This window comes from Hoplias malabaricus, chromosome 10, assembly GCF_029633855.1.
Source record: "Hoplias malabaricus isolate fHopMal1 chromosome 10, fHopMal1.hap1, whole genome shotgun sequence".
Taxonomy (NCBI): Eukaryota; Metazoa; Chordata; class Actinopteri; order Characiformes; family Erythrinidae; genus Hoplias; species Hoplias malabaricus.
Window position 1 is genome coordinate 41,039,464 of NC_089809.1, and position 16,875 is coordinate 41,056,338.

The window sequence follows — 16,875 nt, forward strand, 5'->3', positions numbered from 1 at the left end:
CACTGCCCCCTCTCTCAGTCCACTGTCTCCTCACTGCCCCCTCTCTCAGTCCACTGTCTCCTCACTGCCCCCTCTCTCAGTCCACTGTCTCCTCACTGCCCCCTCTCTCAGTCCACTGTCTCCTCACTGTCCCCTCTCTCAGCTCCACTGTCCCCTCACTGCCCCCTCTCTCAGTCCACTGTCTCCTCACTGCCCCCTCTCTCAGTCCACTGTCTCCTCACTGCCCCCTCTCTCAGTCCACTGTCTCCTCACTGTCCCCACACTGTCCCCTCTCTCAGTCCACTGTCCCTTCACTGTCCCCACACTGCCCCCTCTCTCAGTCCACTGTCTCCTCACTGTCCCCTCTCTCAGTCCACTGTCTCCTCACTGTCCCCACACTGCCCCCTCTCTCAGTCCACTGTCTCCTCACTGTCCCCACACTGCCCCCTCTCTCAGTCCACTGTCTCCTCACTGCCCCCTCTCTCAGTCCACTGTCTCCTCACTGTCCCCTCTCTCAGTCCACTGTCTCCTCACTGCCCCCTCTCTCAGTCCACTGTCTCCTCACTGTCCCCTCTCTCAGTCTACTGTCTCCTCACTGCCCCCTCTCTCAGTCCACTGTCTCCTCACTGTCCCCTCTCTCACTCTACTGTCCACTCCCCGTCTCTTCACTGTCCCCTCTCTCAGTCCACTGTCTCCTCACTGCCCCCTCTCTCAGTCCACTGTCTCCTCACTGTCCCCTCTCTCAGTCCACTGTCTCCTCACTGTCCCCACACTGCCCCCTCTCTCAGTCCACTGTCTCCTCACTGTCCCCACACTGCCCCCTCTCTCAGTCCACTGTCTCCTCACTGCCCCCTCTCTCAGTCCACTGTCTCCTCACTGCCCCCTCTCTCAGTCCACTGTCTCCTCACTGTCCCCTCTCTCACTCTACTGTCCACTCCCCGTCTCTTCACTGTCCCCTCTCTCAGTCCACTGTCTCCTCACTGCCCCCTCTCTCAGTCCACTGTCTCCTCACTGTCCCCTCTCTCAGTCCACTGTCTCCTCACTGTCCCCACACTGCCCCCTCTCTCAGTCCACTGTCTCCTCACTGTCCCCACACTGCCCCCTCTCAGTCCACTGTCCCCACACTGCCCCCTCTCTCAGTCCACTGTCTCCTCACTGCCCCCTCTCTCAGTCCACTGTCTCCTCTCTCAGTCCACTGTCTCCTCACTGTCCCCACACTGCCCCCTCTCTCAGTCCACTGTCTCCTCACTGTCCCCACACTGCCCCCTCTCTCAGTCCACTGTCTCCTCACTGCCTCCTCTCTCAGTCCACTGTCTCCTCACTGTCCCCACACTGCCCCCTCTCACTCTACTGTCCACTCCCAGTCTCTTCACTGTCCCCTCTCTCAGTCCACTGTCCCTTCACTGTCCCCTCTCTCACTCTACTGTCCACTCCCCGTCTCTTCACTGTCCCCTCTCTCACTCTACTGTCTCCTCACTGTCCCCGCTCTCAGTCCACTGTCCCTTCACTGTCCCCTTTCTCACTCTACTGTCCATTCACTGTCCCCTTGCTCACTCTACTGTCCACTCACTGTCCCCTCTCTCAGCTCCACTGTCCCCTCACTCCTCATTGTCTCCTCGCTGTCCCCTCTCTCAGCTCCACTGTCCCCACACTGTCCCCTCTCACTCTACTGTCCACTCACTGTCCCCTCTCTCAGTCCACTGTCCCCTCTCTCAGCTCCACTGTCTCTTCACTGTCCCCTCTCTCATTCTACTGTCCACTCTGATGTCCACATTCACAGGGGTGACAGTGGGAGACAGAGTGGACAGTGAGGGCAGAAGGTGGTCATAATGTTATGGCTGAATGGTGTAGCATCACAAAGATAAACGTTACTGTACCTTTAATGGCAGGAGTAAGACAATGTCTAAAGGCAAGGAGACGAGGTCACTAACCACACACACACACACACACACACACACATACTCACATCTGACCCCCGCTGTCCAGAGCTGCATGGTGCTCAGAGGGTGCTCCAGTGTTGTGGACGTGGCTGTGTGTGCAGAGGTCTGCTGCTAGTTTCAGCTCTGCCTTCAGCTGCATGTGCAGATAATTTCATGTGTCTATGTGAGTGTGTGTGTGTGTGTGTGTGTGTGTATGTCTATGTCCAGAGATTGGTGGTCAGTGCGAGTGTGTGGGATTACATTCGTGTGCAAACTGGCCGAGCTGCCCCCGCTGTGTGAGCTTCAGCCTGTAGCATTAGTGTCAGCTGCCCCACCCCCTATTAAGCCTACTGTGTCCTGGACTCTCTCTCTCTCACACACACACACACGCACGTGATCTACTGACCGTAGAGGAGGCTTACTGCAGGAGTCACTGTGTCGCAGACTCAGACACATCATCCAACACCAGTGGCTCTTCCTGCCTTTCCCCAGGATCTGAGCCTTCAAACCCAACCCTGAGCTTAGAGTCTCGTCTCCATGTGTTCTCCAGCTCACTACGTCGTATTCAACAGAAATTCACCTATTCATTCATCCATTCATTTATTTTCTGTTACTGCTTTATTCTGTTGGGGTCACAGTGGGACCAGAGCCTACACAGAATCATTGAGCACAGGACAGGAACACACTCTAGACAGAGCACCTTACACTCACCCTGTCACTCCCACATTCACCCTGTCACTCACTCACACACTCGCCCAGTTACTCACACACTCACACCTGTGGACAGTTTCACGCAGTCACCCCACCTTCCAACATGTGTGTGTTTCACTGTGGGAGGAAAGCGGAGCACCTGGAGGAAACCCACGCAGACACGGGAAGAACACACCGCACTCCTCACAGACAGTCACCCAGAGGAAACCCACGCAGACACAGGGAGAACACACCACACTCCTCACAGACAGTCACCTGGAGGAAACCCACGCAGACACAGGGAGAACACACCACACTCCTCACAGACAGTCACCCGGAGGAAACCCACGCAGACACAGGGAGAACACGCCACACTCCTCACAGACAGTCACCCGGAGGAAACCCACGCAGACACAGGGAGAACACACCACACTCCTCACAGACAGTCACCCGGAGGAAACCCACACAGACACAGAGAGAACACACCACACTCCTCACAGACAGTCACCCGGAGGAAACCCACGCAGACACAGGGAGAACACGCCACACTCCTCACAGACAGTCACCCGGAGGAAACCCACGCAGACACAGGGAGAACACGCCACACTCCTCACAGACAGTCACCCGGAGGAAACCCACGCAGACACAGAGAGAACACACCACACTCCTCACAGACAGTCACCCAGAGGAAACCCACGCAGACACAGGGAGAACACACCACACTCCTCACAGACAGTCACCCGGAGGAAACCCACGCAGACACAGGGAGAACACACCACACTCCTCACAGACAGTCACCCGGAGGAAACCCACACAGACACAGGGAGAACACACCACACTCCTCACAGACAGTCACCCGGAGGAAACCCACGCAGACACAGAGAGAACACACCACACTCCTCACAGACAGTCACCCGGAGGAAACCCACGCAGACACAGGGAGAACACACCACACTCCTCAACGACAGTCACCCGGAGGATACCACACACACACACACACACACACACACACACACGTGTCATTAGCTCCGCCCCCTTGACTGTGATTGGTCCTGATCATGCGTCAATCGCTCCTCCTCCTTGACTGTGATTGGTCCTGATCATGTGTCATTAGCTCCTCCCACTTGACTGTGATTAGTCCTAATCCTGTGTCATTACCTCAGAGTCCTCCCTCTTGACTGTGATTGGTCCTGATCATGCGTCATTACCTCTGAGACCTCCCTCTTGACTGTGATTGGTCCTGATCATGTGTCATTAGCTCCTCCCCCTTGACTGTGATTGGTCCTGATCATGCATCATTAGCTCCTCCCCCTTGGCTGTGATTGGTCCTGATCATGCATCATTAGCTCCTCCCCTTTGACTGTGATTGGTCCTGATCATGCGTCATTACCTCTGAGACCTCCCTCTTGACTGTGATTGGTCCTGATCATGTGTCATTAGCTCCTCCCCGTTGGCTTTGATTGGTCCTGATCATGTGTCATTAGCTCTGAGACCTCCCCCTTGACTGTGATTGGTCCTGATCATGTGTCATTACCTCTGAGACCTCCCTCTTGACTGTGATTGGTCCTGATCATGTGTCATTAGCTCCTCCCTCTTGACTGTGATTGGTCCTGATCATGCGTCATTACCTCTGAGACCTCCCCCTTGTGACTGGGAGTGTTAGTGAGCGCTCACCTGAAGCCTGCACCTCAGTGACGTACTGCAGCAGCTCCTGTCCCTGGTGGATGACGTGGAAGTTGAGGTTGTTCATGGTCAGAGCCTTATCGGCGTGGAGCTGTAGACGCTGCTCCGCCAGAGTCAAATCCTCTGTGTCAAATTCCCCCATCTGCTGAGACAACTCCTCATTCCACGACTCCAGGTCAGAAATGACCTGCGCACAAAGGAAAACAGAGGAGTCAGACTGTGTTTACATTCCTGGGTTTTTAAACCCATAGTTCCAGATCCATGGCCCCTTTTGGAGCTACAACAGCTCAACACTGAACAGCTCAACACGCTTGGAGGAGAACTGTAACTGCCTTATTGGTTTATCTAGTGATTTGGCGAGGGGGTGTAGGGGGTCATGCTATGCACATCCTATATGCGATACTGCTTAAAGGTCTGTGTGTGTGTGTGTGTGTGTACAGTTGTGTTTGACTGCCTGTGTCTTCAGTGAACAGTTATTATCTCGCTCTACTGCAGCACTATTCATTACTACATCACCATCTCCCCACACCTGTGTCAATGAGACTACACCCAACAAACACCTACACTTCATAAGCGTGGTTTACACCAAATTCAAATATTAAACTAATGTTTAAAACCACAAACTTAATCATTTGTGGCAAATAAAGAAATAAACCCCCTGTAATGAGCAGCGCACTGGCGCTCTGTTCCTCCCTGTGCCCAGAGACTCCAGCCCTCCGCGACCCTGAAGTAGATAAAGTGCTTACAGTAAACGAGTGAATGTAAATTATTAACATATGACTGATATATGATGTTAAAGCTCAGCAGTTTCCAATAAATTTTTATTCTATTATTAATAACATTCATCATAAACCATTACTCTGCTATGAGTGTGCTGTTGTTTTGCGTGGACTCAAAGCCTCTATAAGTTAAGGTTCTAGCTTTCAGAACCTCACACTGTGAAACAGAGCAGTCAGAACATGTCCCATGTCCCGCAGGAGAGATTTCAGCACTAAACACTGCAGTTATAAAAGGCTAAAATGCAGCATGAATCACACAAAGACGCAGCCAGCTGACCCAGTGCCAAACGTTTTCAGCTTTTATATCTCTTCAAATAAAAGTCCACACTGTTCCTATCACCAGGGAAACGTCTGGACACGCCTACTCACTCAAAGATTTCCCTTCTTTTCTCGATTCAGAAACAAACTGAGGATAAACACAAAGCAACAGCTGGAGGAACAGTTGGAAACAGGATTAAAACACAGAGAAAATGGACAGCAACTGCTGGAGAATGGGAGCATTACATCTCTGAGTGTCTTTATGTCCATCTTCCACTGGGAGAAGACAACTAAACTCTATGGGTCTGAAAGGACGCGGTGCTGGGTGAAGGAATAAGTGCTTTACTCTCCCTCAACATTCACGGCTGAAGTGCCCCTCAGCAAGGCACTGAACTCTCAACAGCTCTGGATGTGTTTGTGCCTCTAGCGTGTGTGTGCTAACCTGTGTGTGTGTGTGTTTGTGTGTGTGTTCACTAACATGATTCACAACCACGTCATACTGCTCTGCAATACGTTTCAGTGATTGTCTGTATCAGAAAATACCCCCCCCTCCTTCTAAGACAGAACTGTAGAGCGGAGGAAAAACGTTGTAGTTTGCGAAACTTTCCACAATAAAATTCACATTCATTTTAATATATTTATGAAATTAGCCCAAAGTATGATTTTGCGCTGCAGGCGCCCAGGACATCTACATTTCACCAGCAAAAACATAATGCTCAGTTTGAAGTGAATTTGTGCCTGAGAAATCGCATCCTCCACTCCACACTGATGATTGGCTGCGGTGACCTGAGGGGGCGGGGCTTTGTACGGCAGTACGGTAGATCCAAAATGGAGGAAATGCTAACTGTAGCTTACAGACGCACACGGTCTGAGCCTTGCGGCTGCCTCAGTCAAGAAGTGGGGTTACCCGCTAAACATATTTGGCTGTATATGTATGTATTTCTGCTATGGTTTGGTGAGTTAGCCGCTATGCTAACTGAACTGGCATCATGCATATACCATCCCTGCCTTACACAGCAACACAGACTGTAAATATGTAGTGTGACCACGGCTTAAAGGGGACATCCTATGAAAAACCGACTTGTTCAATGCTTGTATCTGGGTCCCACCAACCCATACACGCCAAGAGCAGAGATTTTAGAATTGCCCCGCCCCCTCCTCTCTGTCTGTCCAATCACAGTGCTGTACCCACCTTTATGTGAGAGCACAAAGTTGAGGTTAAATGCAGCAAAACAGACAGAACGAGGGTGGAGGATTAAGAGCGCTGAGCTCACTGCTGTGCACTCGGGGTCGGGGTGAACAGCGAGCGGCTGATTATCATTTAAAGGTACAGGCGCGGGCGTTCTGAACAGGGCTGTGGGGTCCCTCTTTAACAGAGGTACAAACATGTTATATTACATCTGTACACAGGGTTCTGTGTAATTACATGTTAAATTTAAATGATAAATAACAAGCATCAAATGAAACATCAACAGTGACACACACAAATGTTAAACACTCAGACGGCAGCCTTCAGACAGTCATTAAATCACACGCTACAGCATCTCCATCAAACTTCTCCATTTGTCCTCGGGCTCTGGAACATTACCTCTGTTGTTGAGCACAGAACGTGAAGCTTTAAAAAAAAAAAACATCCCACAGCTCTCAGAAGCCATTAACCCTTTAAACCTGAAGCTCCTGTACGTTCCTCATAAACACACACTCTCTTAAGCACAACTCAGCGGTTCTTTGTGGTTAATACTAATGTAGCCACTGAATAACTCGTAAAATAAAACATTTACAGATAAATATTAAATAACTAGCCCAGAGATTAGAGGTTAAACTCCTGAAAAACGTACTCCATGTCCCTGCAGCCGTGAAGTGTCCAGTCATCGATGTGAAGAGCCATCTTTTAACGCCTGTTTTTTCAAGTACGAGTTCCTAAATCACACAGTCCCTGAGAGATACGTAGTGCACTGAGGCAGCAGTCAGGAAGCACGGTGCCAAGGGTGTGTTTGAGGGCTGTTTGGGGAGACACACACACACACACACACAGACGCAGACGCAGACACACACACACACGCCCGTCCGCATGCCCCGGCGCCGCTCCGCTCTGACTGACGGCAGAGTCTCCACCCAGCTGAGTAAGTGGCTTAGGCTTTCGGCATCGCTTTCACTTCGTTTCTTTTTATTAATTTGAAATGTGAAAAAGGCTCTGGGCATTAATCCGATTACAAACATTTATCCACGCTCACATGCTTCCTGTGACTCCATCCCCTCAGCGAGCCTACAGACGGGGGGGGACACTTTCTCACTCGTCACGCGAAAGCTGAGCTCCTTTTACCTGAGGACCCCATGAGCGTGTCCAGGTAAACGACACCACAGAGAGTGCTGGGTTTCATCCGAGCCATCGCTCCCTCTCAAAAGAGCCCAGGCCTTTATGGGATTTAAATGACTCCAGGTCAGGTTTCCGAAGATGAACAAACGCACTATGAATAAATGAGGACGACTCATATGGAGTTTGCCCCCATTTTGCTGCAGCAACAGCTTCTACTCCTCTGGGAAGGGTTTGTAAAAGACGGTGGGGCGTTTCTGTGAAGATCTGATGGCATTCAGCCACAAAAACATCAGTGAGGTCAGATGATTCGTCCTGGATCACGAGCCACCGGAGCCCTAACCCGCAGAGCTCAGAACCGTTCGGCCCCGCAGTGGTTCTCCAAAGCCAGAACCAGGGGCCTTTAAACCTCTTCAGCTCACACTTGGCCCTGAGCACTGTGCTTTCATGTAACGTGAACATTTTGGGTGCACAATGTCAACGTAGCTAACACACTTCTGATCAAATCGAGAAACCAGAGCTTCGGCTCCTCGCTCCTCACTGCTGTGCGCTTGGGGTCGGGGTGAACAGCGAGCGGCTCTTTATCATTTAAAGGTGCAAGCACTTCCAGTTACAACCCCAATTCCAATGAAGTTGGGACGTTGTGTAAAACATAAATAGAAAGAGAATACGATGATTTGCAAATCGTTTTCAACCTATATTCAGTTGAATACACTACAAAGACAAGATATTTAATGTTCAAACTGATAATTTAGTCAGTCATTTTGAATTTGAGGCCTGCAACACGTCCCAAAAGAGTTGGGACAGGGGCGTGTTTACCACTGTGTTACATCACCTTTCCTTTTAACAACACTCAATAAGCGTTTGGGAACTGAGGACACTAATTGTTAAAGCTTTGTAGGTGGAATTCTTTCCCATTCTTGCTTGATGTACAACATCAGTTGCTCAGCAGTCTGGGGTCTCCGCTTTATAATGCGCCACACATTTTCAATGAGAGATATTTCCCAGTGCAGTCTAGTACCCGCACTAGTTGAAATAAGCAGCGACGTCCCTGAAAAAGACGTTGCTTGGATGGCAGCATACATTGCTCTAAAACCTGTATGTACCTTTCAGGATTAATGGTGCCTACACAGATGTGCAAGTTACCCATGTCATGGGCACTAACACACTCCCATACCATTAGAGATGCTGGCGTTTCTGGGTGTTGTTGATATATGGCGTTCGCTTTGCATGGTAGAGTTTTAACTTGCACTTGTAGATGGAGCGATGAACTGTGTTCACTGGCAATGGTTTTCTGAGGTGTTCCTGAGCCCATGTGGTAATATATGTTACAGAATGATGTCGGTTTTTAATAAAGTGCCGCCTGAAGGATCGTTCAATGGTTGGTTTCCGACCTTGCTGCTTACTTGCAGAGATTTCTCCAGATTCTCTGAATCTTTTGATGATATTATGGGCTGTAGATGATGAAATCCCTAAATTCCTTGCAAATGTACACTGAGAAACACTGTTCGTAAACTGTTGGACGATTTGCTCACGAAGTTGTTCAGTGGTGAACCTAGCCCCATCCTTGCTTGTGAAGGACTGAACCCTTTGAGGATGCTCCCTTTACCCAATCATGACACTCACCTGTTACCAATTAACTGTTCACCTGTGGAATGTTTCAAACAGGTGTTTTTTGAGCATTCCCTTAACTTTCCCAGTCTTTTGTTGCCGCTGTCCCAACTCTTTTGGAACGTGTTGCAGGCCTCCATTTCAAAATGAGAGAATATTTGCAAAAAAAACAATAAAGTTTATCCATTTGAACATTAAATATCTTGACTTTGTAGTGTATTCAACTGAATATAAGTTGAAAAGGATTTGCAAATCATCGTATTCTCTTTTTATTTATGTTTTCCAACTTTATTGGAATTGGGGTTATACAAAGGGTTAACTTTATATTTATATTAATATTTATATTTTTATAAACTGCTATGCCATCGTTGCACATGCTCAGTTCAGTGTGCACTTTAGTTCTTTTATGCAGCTCCTGGAGGAATGTTGTTTCAATTCACACTGAACTGTACACATTGTTTATAACTGAAATTACAATAAAACCACTTCACTCTGGACTTAAAACTCAGCAAATAAACCACAAGTGTACGTTTGTTCCTTGTAGGGGATATGCTACGTATAACAGGTATGCAGAGCTAGTGTTCTCCTCCGAGCGTGCTGAACGGAACTAACCGAAGGATCCTTCTAAACGGATCAGAATTCGGTGACATCAGGGCCAGGAACTACAGACGACCTCGGAGCCTTGGGAAAGCTCTGTAAAAGAAAGGCTGAATGGTGTGGGACTTATGGTTAAATAAAGAACAGAGCTTGTGTTGAGGTTCTCACAGTCGAGGAGAGAGCTGCTGCCGTAGACAGTGGCCATAGCCTATAATCTCATGATCTAGTCTCAAACCTTTGAGTCACCACTAAAAACTCGGTCTACATTCACAGAAGGTGATCTTTCCCCTTTTGGACCTTGTTTTGGCTCAGCTCAGGTTTTAAACAGCCTTCTGTAACACGTGAAGGTGCCGGTTTTGAACACCGTCTACTCACATCAATGGCGTCCCTCTCGAAGATGCGGAGTTGCAGGAAAAGCTCCAGTTTGATCTTCCTCTCCTGGAAGAGCTCCTCCATGCGAGCCTGAGCCTCGTCCAGCTGCTGCAGGACGCTCTCGATGTGGGCCATGGAGCTGTTGTGTGGGGTCTTATTACTGGAGATGGCTGAGTCTCTGCAGGAGAAGATGGTGGATGTTATTGAAATTCACAACAATGTTCAACACAATCATTGCCTTCAGTGACCGCACATCAGGGGTCCTTCACCCTCTTTGAAATACAGCCACAGTACAGTGCCTTCGCTCAGGGCTTGTAGTCTCTGTTATAGGGTGATTGACCTTAGTGAAAGACCGATTAGATCCGCCCAGACTACTTTATTAACCCCCACTGGGCAATCCATTTGGAGCTAACCCCGTCCACATACACAGCCCAGTGAAATTCAGAACAAGCCACTGATATTTATAATCATTTAATCATTTATAATCATACCGTCAGCATTTAACACCTTGATAACAGAAGGAATAACAGACATGGAACAGTGAGAAGCTTTTCTAGAAAAACATTACGGCTATTTCACTGTATGGTAGTAAAGGTCTGTCATTGACCACTTCACTGAAACTCTCAGGCTAAAGGGTCTACAGAGCTGCCCGAGGACTCCCGGTTCTGACCCAGCTCCTCGGCCCAGGGGACAGTTCAGTACCTGAGCTGCTGGATGAGGTCTTCTCCCTCCTTGATGACGTTGACGGTGACCTGCAGGGTAGTCTGCTGCTGCTGCCCGAAGCGCTTGATCAGCTCCTGTACGGCCTCCACAGACTCAGCATAAACATCGTCCAGCAGCTCCTTCTGCAGCTCCTCCAGCCACGTCCACAGCTGCAGGGGGAGCACTGCGTTACTGACATCCCTCTACCACAGGCCACATGCTCAGGAGTGAACGGGTGAGTGAGTGAGTAAGTGAGTGAATGAGTGACTGGGTGAGTGTGAGACTGTGAGAGACTGTCCACAGCTGCAGGGGGAGCACTGGGTTACTGACGGCCCTCTACCTCAGGCCACATGCTCAGGAGTGAACGGGTGAGTGAGTGATTGGGTGAGTATATAAGTGACTGGGTGAGTGATTGGGTGGGTGGGTAAGTGATTGGGTGGGTAGGTGAGTGAGTGACTGGGTAAGTGATTGAGTGACTGCGTGGGTGTGTGCGTGATTGGGAGAGTGTGTAAGTGACTGGGTGAATGGGTGAGTGATTGAGGGCGTTTGAGAGTGACTGGGTAAGTGAGTGAGTGAGTGACTGGGTGGGTATGTGAGTGATTGTGAGAGTGTGTAAGTGATTGGGTGAATGGGTGAGTGACTGGGGGAGTGATTGAGTCAGTGAGTGAGTGAGTGAGTGACTGGGTGGGTGTGCGAGTGATTGGGAGAGTGTGTAAGTGATCGGGTGAATGGGTGAGTGAGTGACTAAGTGACTGGGTAAGTGTGTGAGTGATTGGTTGAGTGTGTAAGTGATTGAGTGAGTAAGTGAGTGACTGGGTGGGTGGGTGAGTGATTGGGAGAGTGTGTAAGTGATTGGGTGAATGGGTGAGTGATTGAGGGAGTTTGATAGTGACTGGGTAAGTGAGTGAGTGAGTGAGTGACTGGGTTGGAGTGTGAGTGATTGGAAGAGTGTGTAAGTGATCAGATGAATGGGTGAGTGACTGAGTGAGTGAGTGACTGGGTTGGTGTGTGAGTGATTGGGAGAGTGTGTAAGTGATCGTGTGAATGGGTGAGTGAGTGAGTGACTGAGTGAGTGAGTGGGTACGCGTGTAAGTGATTGGGGAAGTTTGTGAGTGACTGGGTAAGTGAGTGAGTGAGTGACTGGGTTGGAGTGCGAGTGATTGGGAGAGTGTGTAAGTGATCAGATGAATGGGTGAGTGACTGAGTAAGTGAGTGACTGGGTAAGTGTGTGAGTGACTGGTTGAGTGTGTAAGTGATTGGGGGAGTTTGTGAGTGACTGGGTGAGTGAGTGAGTGACTGGGTTGGTGTGTGAGTGATTGGGAGAGTGTGTAAGTGATCGTGTGAATGGGTGAGTGACTGAGTGACTGGGTACGTGTGCAAGTGATTGGGGGAGTTTGTGAGTGACTGGGTGAGTGAGTGAGTGAGTGAGTGACTGGGTGAGTGAGTGAGTGACTGTGTGGGTGTGCGAGTGATTGGTTGAGTGTGTAAGTGATTGGTTGAGTGTGTAAGTGATTGGGTGAATGGGTGAGTGAGTGAGTGACTGGGTACGTGTGTAAGTGATTGGGGGAGTTTGTGAGTGACTGGGTGAGTGAGTGAGTGAGTGAGTGACTGGGTGAGTGAGTGAGTGACTGTGTGGGTGTGCGAGTGATTGGTTGAGTGTGTAAGTGATCGTGTGAATGGGTGAGTGAGTGAGTGACTGAGTGAGTGACTGGGTACGTGTGTAAGTGATTGGGGGAGTTTGTGAGTGACTGGGTGAGTGAGTGAGTGAGTGAGTGAGTGACTGGGTGAGTGAGTGAGTGACTGTGTGGGTGTGCGAGTGACTGTGTGGGTGTGCGAGTGATTGGTTGAGTGTGTAAGTGATTGGTTGAGTGTGTAAGTGATCAGATGAATGGGTGAGTGACTGAGTAAGTGAGTGACTGGGTAAGTGTGTGAGTGACTGGTTGAGTGTGTAAGTGATTGGGGGAGTTTGTGAGTGACTGGGTTGGTGTGTGAGTGATTGGGAGAGTGTGTAAGTGATCGTGTGAATGGGTGAGTGACTGAGTGACTGGGTACGTGTGTAAGTGATTGGGGGAGTTTGTGAGTGACTGGGTGAGTGAGTGAGTGACTGGGTGAGTGAGTGAGTGACTGTGTGGGTGTGCGAGTGATTGGTTGAGTGTGTAAGTGATTGGTTGAGTGTGTAAGTGATTGGGTGAATGGGTGAGTGAGTGAGTGACTGAGTGAGTGACTGGGTACGTGTGTAAGTGATTGGGGGAGTTTGTGAGTGACTGGGTGAGTGAGTGAGTGAGTGAGTGAGTGAGTGACTGGGTGAGTGAGTGAGTGACTGTGTGGGTGTGCGAGTGATTGGTTGAGTGTGTAAGTGATCGTGTGAATGGGTGAGTGAGTGAGTGACTGAGTGAGTGACTGGGTACGTGTGTAAGTGATTGGGGGAGTTTGTGAGTGACTGGGTGAGTGAGTGAGTGAGTGACTGGGTGAGTGAGTGAGTGAGTGACTGGGTGAGTGAGTGAGTGACTGTGTGGGTGTGCGAGTGATTGGTTGAGTGTGTAAGTGATTGGTTGAGTGTGTAAGTGATTGGGTAAATGGGTGAGTGACTGGGTGAGTTTGACCTAATCAGGGTGAAGCACTTAAAGATGAATAAAAGAATGAGTGAATTAATGAATATTTCACTGAAAGTCTTTTGAAAAGAACGTCAATTTTTGTAGCGCTGTTTTTTCTGCTAAAATGTGTTTACAGATGTTTTTATCCAGACACCAACAAATGAATAACATCTGGAGATTGAATAAACTATTACGTGTCGCTGTCACACAGCTCCAGGGACCTGGAGGTTGTGGGTTCGAGCCCCGCTCCGGGTGACTGTCTGTGGGGTGTTTGATGTGTTCTCACCATGTGGTAAAGACACCGACAGATGAGACACATCTGGAATAACAGAGACACAGTCTGAGACAGAAGACAGCGTAGTGTCCCCAGTGTCTCTCTCAGGGTCAGTGTCCTAGAGGGCTGCGTATTGACATGAAGACTCCTCTGAACGAGTCCCGCTTGAATGAACGAATCCGATTAATACATTAAGTGCTGCTGACCGCGTCGAACCCCCTGTGGAGTAAGTCAAAAACCAGTTCCATGAAGAGCTCCTCACCTAAAATCCACCTTAAATGATCACAGGGTCATGTCGCACTACCCCTTCGCCCTCCCTCTATCCCTGAGACCCCCCACCCCTAGGACAATCAGAGAGATAGTGCGAGGGGCAAGAGGTGAAACAGATTAGAGCAGTTCTGGCTGGATTCCTTCACTTGGATTTGAGTGGGACTGAGCTACAGAGAAGATTTTATCAGCTTTTAAGAGTTTGTTAGTGCTTGTTGTGACGGTCTGATAAAAGAACAAAAGAGTGGAGGGTGTGTTGGGATAAAACAGACACTGCTACTGGAAGTAAGCTTTTATTCTTTGGCTGAATGTCTGTAATCGATGCAATGATTCATTACAAAGCTCCCTCCTCAGCACAAAGACACGCCGGAGCTTCGGAAGATGAAGCAAGCTACCGCTAATCTAACAGCGGCGCCGCTAATTTAATCTTTACGTTGTGACACAGTCTTAGACGGCCCCAAGTGGAGAAGGTGGGTTTTAAAGAAAGGCTGAGCAGGCAGAGTGACAGAGTGAGGCTAGCGTTTTTCTGAATGGCCTGGTGGAGGGAGAGCTCAGAGGATTAGCCATCTGCCTGTGTTTGCATGCCAAACTCAGCCGAGCTCACGTCCCAGCGAGCCCAGCACTGCCCCCCTACCATGATCCTGCTCCATCTCAGCCTCCGTCATTTTCCATCACACACGTACACAGTTATATACACCTTCATCTGAACCTGGAGCCTCCTCAGCTGCTCCGCTAGCAGATGGCTAATACCGCACCGTATGGACGAGTTAAAACAAAGTGTTGTTTTATGTCATTAACTACGGCATAGTAGATGAGTCATAATCACCAGCGTGAACTAGTAAACACACAGTTCAGCCTCAGGTCCGAGGTTTGAGGACGTCTCTGCTCTGAAAATGGAGCTAGTTAGTTGTTAGCGCTAACAGAACAGGAAGCTATAGGGCTGTTTAGAAAAACAAGAAAACTAAGCTGTCTCTTCTCCAAACCCCTGCTGGAGAAAGCAGGATATTACAATGGGTCACATTTACTCAAAGCATCAGTGGCAAAACATAGTTGTGGTATTCACTCAGCCAAAGACCTGTTTGGTATCTACAGCACGTCTTTAGCTTTGGACGGGAGCACAGCGGCTAATAACAGAAGTCCACACACAGCACAGGTGTAGGTCATTACGCAGCACACACTTGAAATCAAATTATGGAGTTCCTAAGTGCCGCAGGGGTCCCAGCGTTGGCCGCGTCACCAGGAGACTGCATGTTCCAGCTGGCCCCGAGTAGACAGCACAATGGTTATCGCTCTGTTTAAATTTTTTTTTTATTTTACTATTTAAAATAATAACACACATTTGCTAAGTCTGAAGCCGGTTAATGTTTCAGGCATCTGAGGCCAGGATTCCTAGAGAGCATTACTTTTCTCCTTCACTGTGGGAAAGGCTACCCTGCTCCAAAAGTTACACAGTGCAGTTTCTGTGGTGCTGAGCCTGGAGTAGCAACGGCAGAGGCTCTATTCTCCATTTTACAGCTCAGTGGAGAATCACAATGTTTTTGAAGCTGTAACTTTAAGGTTTAAATATTACCTAGTGCTGCTTTAATTTTCCCGCCCTCTCATAACTCCACACCAAATGACACTGGTCCACTGCTGTGAATGGTGTTAAAGCAGTGGTGCAATGTGTCCCAATTCTGTTCTCAACACTCTTTTCCTCACCCCACAGTAACAGCATCTAACGGCACACTTCAAGGAAGGCTTTAGGGCTTGGGGTAATTACTGTCATAAGGGTTAATAGCAAACGAGACGTAGCTCAGGTGAATGAAACAAGGGAAGGGTGCCTCCAGCACTGGGTTGAGACCCATAGTAAAGTCACTCCTGACCCTCTCTCACCTCTTTGCCGTGGGTGTGGAAGGCCACAGACATGTCCAGCAGGACTTTGCGCTGCTCCACTCGTCTCACAAAGTCCTGGATGCGGTCCTCCAGCTGGTGGGCGGCCTGGTAGATCTCCTCCGGGTCGCACTCGCCGGTCTGAGCCAACTGCTCTGCAGCCTCCAGCAGCTTATCAGCATTGGTGTATGTGTTCTAGAAGACACACACACACACACACATCAAGGTTTTCCACAAATGACAAGTGTTCCCCACACGTCAAAACAAACCCAGAGGTGTTCCAGTGCACACACACTTTCTTTAATCTCCTTAGAAACTGCCTGTCTTTATCACCACTTGTTAGATCCAACACACTGGCATGAGAAATGGAGGCAGGGGAAGGAAAACAGCACTGTCTCCTCCCTCAACATCCACAGCTGACGTACCCAGCTTAGACGTTCTTGAATTAAGTCTCCAAACGACCTGATCAGCAGTTACAGAGGAGACAGAGGTCACCCTCAGATAAACTCCTCACTGTTTTGTACGTTCCCAAAGGTTTCCCAAACGCTAAAAGTACCACTGCAATCCGTTGTATAGATTTTTACATGTGAAAATTCTCCATTTTTGGAGCCCTCACCTGTGCCACCTCCTCAAAGTCCTCATGGCGTTTCTGCAGAGCCCTGGCCCTGTGCAGGGACTTGCCCACCCCTGTGTGTTTACTGAGGAACGCCTCTCCGTGGTTCTCGATCCAGTCCAGGACCTGAAAGAGGAACAAGGAGACATCAGTCACCAGAAGAACTCTCACTGAAGAAAGAGCGATGAGTAAAGATCACAAAAAAAGCTGTTTTGAAATAAAGCAGCACTGTGGTGCAACAGGTAGCGTCAGTAGCGCCCCCTTCAGGATGTGCTCCCACCTTGCGGCCAATGATTCAAGGTCGGCTCAGAACCCACCGTGACCCTGAACTGGATAATCGCTTACAGTCAATGA

The 16,875-nt window shown here is 49.2% G+C and overlaps 1 protein-coding gene across 4 annotated transcripts in view; it reads right to left on the reverse strand.

Moving 5' to 3' along the window:
* Nucleotides 1-16,875, reverse strand: part of triob (trio Rho guanine nucleotide exchange factor b) — a 170,566-nt gene that overhangs the window by 77,268 nt on the left and 76,423 nt on the right. For all 4 annotated transcript variants that reach the window (XM_066683021.1, XM_066683020.1, XM_066683022.1 and 1 more), the window contains 5 exons: nucleotides 16,525-16,647; nucleotides 15,912-16,103; nucleotides 10,905-11,074; nucleotides 10,206-10,380; nucleotides 4,263-4,458 (listed from right to left, as the gene is read on the reverse strand). In XM_066683021.1, the coding sequence (XP_066539118.1) occupies nucleotides 4,263-4,458; nucleotides 10,206-10,380; nucleotides 10,905-11,074; nucleotides 15,912-16,103; nucleotides 16,525-16,647 (856 nt within the window). The remainder of the gene's footprint in view (nucleotides 1-4,262; nucleotides 4,459-10,205; nucleotides 10,381-10,904; nucleotides 11,075-15,911; nucleotides 16,104-16,524; nucleotides 16,648-16,875) is intronic.